Source organism: Micropterus dolomieu, linkage group LG12 (assembly GCF_021292245.1).
Source record: "Micropterus dolomieu isolate WLL.071019.BEF.003 ecotype Adirondacks linkage group LG12, ASM2129224v1, whole genome shotgun sequence".
Classification (NCBI taxonomy): domain Eukaryota; kingdom Metazoa; phylum Chordata; class Actinopteri; order Centrarchiformes; family Centrarchidae; genus Micropterus; species Micropterus dolomieu.
Genome location: NC_060161.1, coordinates 17,960,273 through 17,966,272, shown reverse-complemented (window position 1 = coordinate 17,966,272; position 6,000 = coordinate 17,960,273). Strand labels below are relative to the sequence as shown.

The 6,000-nt window shown below is 42.3% G+C and overlaps 1 protein-coding gene across 14 annotated transcripts in view; it reads left to right on the top strand.

Annotated features, from left to right (window-relative positions):
* LOC123981186 (multiple PDZ domain protein-like) overlaps window positions 1-6,000 on the top strand; it is a 53,020-nt gene that overhangs the window by 7,437 nt on the left and 39,583 nt on the right. For all 14 annotated transcript variants that reach the window (XM_046065897.1, XM_046065898.1, XM_046065889.1 and 11 more), the window contains exons 4-7: window positions 1,689-1,844; window positions 2,188-2,327; window positions 5,144-5,357; window positions 5,759-5,881. In XM_046065897.1, coding sequence (XP_045921853.1) covers window positions 1,689-1,844; window positions 2,188-2,327; window positions 5,144-5,357; window positions 5,759-5,881 — 633 coding nt within the window. The remainder of the gene's footprint in view (window positions 1-1,688; window positions 1,845-2,187; window positions 2,328-5,143; window positions 5,358-5,758; window positions 5,882-6,000) is intronic.

Sequence of the window (6,000 nt, the reverse complement as noted above, 5' to 3'; positions counted from 1 at the left end):
CCAGATATAATATGGGTACATGAGCAGAGATAGTTGGTCTAAGTCTGGAGCCCTTTTTCAAGCTGATTCTCTCCATTGAGAGTTGAACATTTGAGTGGAAGGAAAAGGAGCTCTTAAGTCACAGTGGAAAGGGGCCAGGGTAAGCGTTTGAGAAATAGAGACGGAAATATGTGAGCTATGCAGTGGGAGGAAGGGATGCTACAGCTTTTTACCCCTTGTGGAATTTAGATTATAAAAGCCCTGCTGGCATTTAGCTTATTTCAAAAGAGGTACATTCCTATGTGTATGCGCGCGTGCTGATGCATGTGTATTTGTTTTACTAAGCAAAATGTATCAAGCAGCCATTCCCTTGAGATTTTAACATTGTCCCATTCCACGTTGTAACGATGGTAAAGAGACATACTTCAGAAGCTGCAACAAGTCTGTGTTTTGTTTTTATGGAGCTTCCAAACGCAGCTGCACTTTTTTGGCCTCCTTAAACAGAACCAATTTGGAGAGAGGGTGCGTTTTGTGTTTTGTTGTGAGACTAGAGCCAGACACAAACACACACACACACACAGTCCGTCTTCTGACTCTGCTAGTTAGGCCTTGCACAGCGCACGTCGCTATGGCGACAGGACCCTGCTCTCCAATGAGAAAGAGGCCACTGTGTGAAGTGGAGCAGAAACAATTTTTTAAATGTGCAAGAACCAAACTGGAACTTTAATCCTCTTAGCCAGGCCCCAGCTAACAAAGCTCGTGCATGAGGACAGCAACTTAGCAGCATGCTACGCTAACTTAGCCCGGCCCATAGGGTTTTGTTTGCAGTGTGCAGCGCTAATGTGTCCTGTCCAATGGAGTTTTGTTTCTCAGGACTAATCTGGGACTGTAATTAAAGGAGGCATAATTTAACGTAACATACATACATAACGTGTTTCCAAAGCTCTGAAAGTTGTGCAGTTAACTTCCTAATGCAAATGCACAAGTTCACAAGGACAGCTTTAGCTCAGCAACGCCATATGCCAAATGGAGTGTTTATGACATTATTGCTGTGTATTATGTCCGTCCTTTTGAATCCAATTCAGATGGCAATAAACATTACGCCCTGCCCTTTGGCTAATGAAATCGGAAAAACACAGTTCTATGTAGTTGTCGCATTCATGTAATTCATCTGTCACACAAGTAAAGTCATTGCAGTAATTAAAACCCAAGCATATTAAGGCATCCAGATGGCCAGAGATGCTCTCCCCCCCCCCCCCCACCACCACGATAGAAATATTGTATTTGGAGCCTAGTCATTGTTGGAACATCAGCTAAGAGCCATTATCCCCTGAAGGATTAGGCAGCCATAGATCCAGCTAATCATGGTGGGATAACAAACTATCTGGCATCCCAGTGGTTTCAGACACCCAGACTTCAGGGTTTTGGTGTCTAAAATTAAATGTGCTCAATGTTTACATTCACAGAAGGAATGAGTCATGATTTTTTTTGTTGGAACTTTTAATTGTCTTTGGTTGGATTAACGCCGGTATCTGTGGCTCCCTGCAGGAGCATTTGCAAAAATGCAAAGTGAACTGGAAAGCTAAACCTCACAATTTTTATAATGGAACTCATTTTCATGTCATTTTCAGGGTAATCAGGGTAATCTGTCAATGAAACAACTGCAGTCCATGTCACTCACTACACTTTTTATTTATTTATTTTTCCAGGGCAGTGTCCCAGTGTCACGTGGGATCGACCTTAGCGATCATGTCACAGCAGTCAAGCCCGATGGAAGCCATGTTTCCTACTCAAACACATCAGCTGCTACAGATGACAAGACATCATCTGATGAATTTGAACATATTATTCACTCTATGGCACAGGTATAGGCAGCAAAGAAATCATTGCCCTGTTTGTCTACTGCTTTTGAGTTTATTGTCAAGTGTAATAACATAAATACAGTGGCATCCTCCTGCTTCTGAAGTCTATAGTTTTGTTCCCTGGAGAGTTTTGGTAATTTTAACACAAAAATCAGTACCTCATCTGTAAATGGGTAGATCACCTTGAGTAGGTCTTTCTTAACTCAAAACAAATATCCAAAGACAGGTCTGAGGCGAGAACTGCAGACACGCAGCACTTCAAATATACTTGTAAAGGTTGTCTGTAGCTTTGATGCTATTCTGAATCCGCATAGGACCAAATTATGTATGTGTGTGTATGATCCAGGGGCGGAACGTGACGCACGTAGACCTGCAGAAGCCGGCATCGGGAGGCCTTGGTTTCAGCGTGGTGGGCCTAAGGAGCGAGAACCGCGGCGAGCTCGGCATCTTCATCCAGGAAATTCAACCAGGAAGTGTGGCTCACTGGTATGTAAGAATCAACATGCAATCATTCCAAGAGCCACTGGGAGACTTCGAGAGACTGATTCAAATCTTATCACAGCATAGTCTACATTCCAGAAAGTTTTTCAACATTTGGACAATTGTTGAATTAGAGTTAAGGAATTAGAGAATTGTATTTCAGACATTCAGGGACTTTTACAGATTGTCTGGGAGAAATTTGGTGAATCTGTAACTTTGCATGCAGTGCAATTTTACAACCCGTTTAAAATTAGTTTTTTTACTGACTAAAGACTGTGGCTTTCAGATGTTGTCTTTATATTAAAACTATCATTTTTTTATGCCTACAAAATATTTAGAGCTTAATGTTATTAAAATAGGAATATAACTAAATTTGTATATTTCAGACAGAGAGAAATATAACATTCTAAGAACAAATGACTAGAGCTCGACCGATATGGGTTTTTGGGGATTGATGCAGATATATATAAGTGAAAAAGAGCTGATTTATGAAAATCATTTGGATAGTAGACCCCTTACCTGTCCAAATCACACTTAGAACAGACCGATATTGAAAGTTGTTCTGTATGTGGGGTATAATACCTTTTCCTAAATGGATTGTTAATAAAATCGTTGACATGTTCAGTCTCAACAACTGAACATGTAAACAATTGCACATTATTAAATATTTGCTGCAGAAAGGTGTAACTGTAAACAGATGGATAAAAGAGAATAAGCTTATAACTACATTCAGTGTAGCATTTCACATCTAGTTTATCGCTTTACCAGCACTCTTTAATAATATCCAAAGCCACGAGAAACCATTTCTCAACCACCATCTGGCTCTAAAACATGCCGTATACGTTACATTGACCTGCTGTTGAACACATCTAATACCTACTGACTGTCTGCAATGAGGACCTGCAACTTTGAGATTTCATTTAACTAACGTTATAACTACAACCAGAGCCGTTACGGCTCTGACTACGACGTTTCACATCTACAACATCACACAAAGAGGAGCTACAGGAAGCAGTGTTAGATTCTTGTTCAGCTCACGTTTATTTACATGTCCGCTCTGGTTTAATCATGTCAGACACGCCGACTAAATCTGATGACAGACGTCTCACAGATATAAGTAAGTTTAGAATACATCAGAAACTATAGTTTAACAGCTCATTAACATTAGCGCTCCTCCACTGATAAAAACGGCATTAGCTATGTGGCTAATTTAGCAACGGGCAGCGTTAGCTGCTGTATGTGATTTAAGAGAATATTTAGAAGTGATTAACTAGGGACAAATGAGAGGACCATTCACTAGAACTGCCAAATTGTTTCAGAAATAAATCAATCACGTTTGTCAGCAGCTTAGCTTCCAACTCCCAAATAACGTAACAATAAACTGCGGTGAGCCGGGAGTGGGCAAGAAAAACGGGAGGGTTAGCAAGTCATGAATGTTTTCAGGAGAGGAGAAGTGGTGATTGGGTCTTAAGTCATGGCGTCTGATAGGCTGGTCTGAGAGGGTGTACAGAAGACCGGGCAGAGAGACTCAGTGTGAGGATTCTGTCTCGGAAGTGTTTTCGCCCAAGCTTATTTCAAGCCCCCCCAGATGGTGCCTAGATGAGACATGAGAGAGCTGTGCCCTGATTGAATAGGAAGGGATGAAGGGAGCATGGATGGGGGATGATGGGATGAAGGGATGAGAGGAGCAGGGAAGAGTGGATGAAGGCATAAGGGAAGACAGGATGAGTGGATGTGCATAAGGATGAATGGATGAAGGGAAAGGGAGGGTGGGTCGAGCAATCTGAAACAAGCGTGCTATTAAGCGCATGCTGTTGAGTGTAGATCGTTGTCTGACCTGCATCGAGCAATCTGAGACAAGCGGTGCAGGCTGAGCGGAGCGGTATATGTAGCCTTGACAGGTGATTGGAGGTGTGGTTGTTAACAAATTAACTTCATATCCACTCCCGCCCGCACCCACAAACATTGTGACATGCAGAGAAAAAAAGCGCACATATGTTTGGGGTATGCTAAATGTTCAGAATAAATTACATAAATCATTGCATTCATTTTTGTCAGTGAGAACTGAGAAGTTTTCCAAATTTCAGACTTGCCTTGCTTTGATTTTGTATTGTATAAGCTCGTGTGACGGAAGCCAGCGAGACTGTGCAGTGAGTAAACCTCTCTCCTGGCACCTTTAAGAGACATACTGGCGAGTGACACCAGTGGCCACAGGGTTTAGTCTCTTTGTCAGCGTGTCCGCCCCCCGTACCCGAGGTCTGTGCAGTACATTCTCTGGAGCAGCCGCATGCACTCACGTTAATCTTCATTTGTTGACTCCATCTTATCAGCGCTACTGCAGGACCCGCAGTATATTTTTTTAACCACCTGTTCCTGCCTGCAACAGAGTTAAAATCGCCCGTTTCCGCGTGATTTGTGTTGGGTCCCGCAGGATCCCAATCCCAATGCAGTTCTCTACTGCAGAGCTCCCTCTGTTGGGCAAACTATGCAACACTCATGACATGAGTGAAGGAACTGTCTGTTTCTTTATCAATGGTCATACATCTGCTGTTCTAAACGCCAGTGCCGATTAAATGCAATTAGCTCATATCGCCCGATAATATTGGCCAGCCGATATCGGTCGGGCTCTACAAATGACAAAGTTATACTGTCATTGAGTAGACAATGAGTATTCTATATATTATATATGAAATGAGGAGACCGATGAGGATAATTACTTGATCAGAGGCAGATAGTTCACATCTTAGAGGCTCTGACACCAATTACTGTATTATGTCCCTCTTTCTCTCACTCTGACACGCTGTGCTTCTTTCCCCCTACAGTGATGGGAAGCTCAAGGAAGCTGACCAGATCTTAGCCATTAATGGGCAGCCCCTGGACCAGACAGTGACCCATCAACAGGCTATAGGCATCCTGCAGAGTGCTTCAGAGAGGGTGCAGCTCACAGTTGCAAGAGGACCGATACCTCAGCTGTCCAGTCCTGTGGTGTCCCGCACGCCCTCTGCTGCCAGTACACTGTCAGCCAACTCCAGTGCGGTACAGACAACACTGTCACACTAATTTCATGAATGAAAACTTGCACTTAAACGCCCACTCGCTAATTTTGAGAGCAAGACTTGTGCAAACAGATATCTGCAAGTAACGTGGAGACATAGAAAAAAATAAGCTAAACAAATACGCTTGCTTTGATATAGAGCGTGACACACTACGCAATACTACTAAAAAAAAAAAAAATATTATTAATACACAATTGAGAAGACGCCGCTCTTGCAATCAAACAGGTTTTCTTGTCGTAAAAAAATAAAGATTTGCTACAGCTACAGATTAATAACACCATCTGCAAGATTCATCCAAAGCTGAAATCTCTGAAGTTTATGGCTGGATAAATAAATAAAAAACTTCATTTAAAAAAAAATTTCTCTCTTTACTACGCCTAGTGGCAGCACGTGGAGACAATTGAGCTGGTCAACGATGGCACCGGTCTTGGCTTTGGTATTGTGGGAGGAAAGACCACCGGGGTGATTGTCAAAACCATCCTTCCTGGAGGCATAGCTGATCAGGTGATTGCTTTAATGGGTCTCTACTTTCTTTGGGAATTGGCTTATGGAGGGTTTAGCATTGTTAATAGTTGTTTATACAGTGATTACCATAGAAATTACACTTTCAATACTCAAGAGAG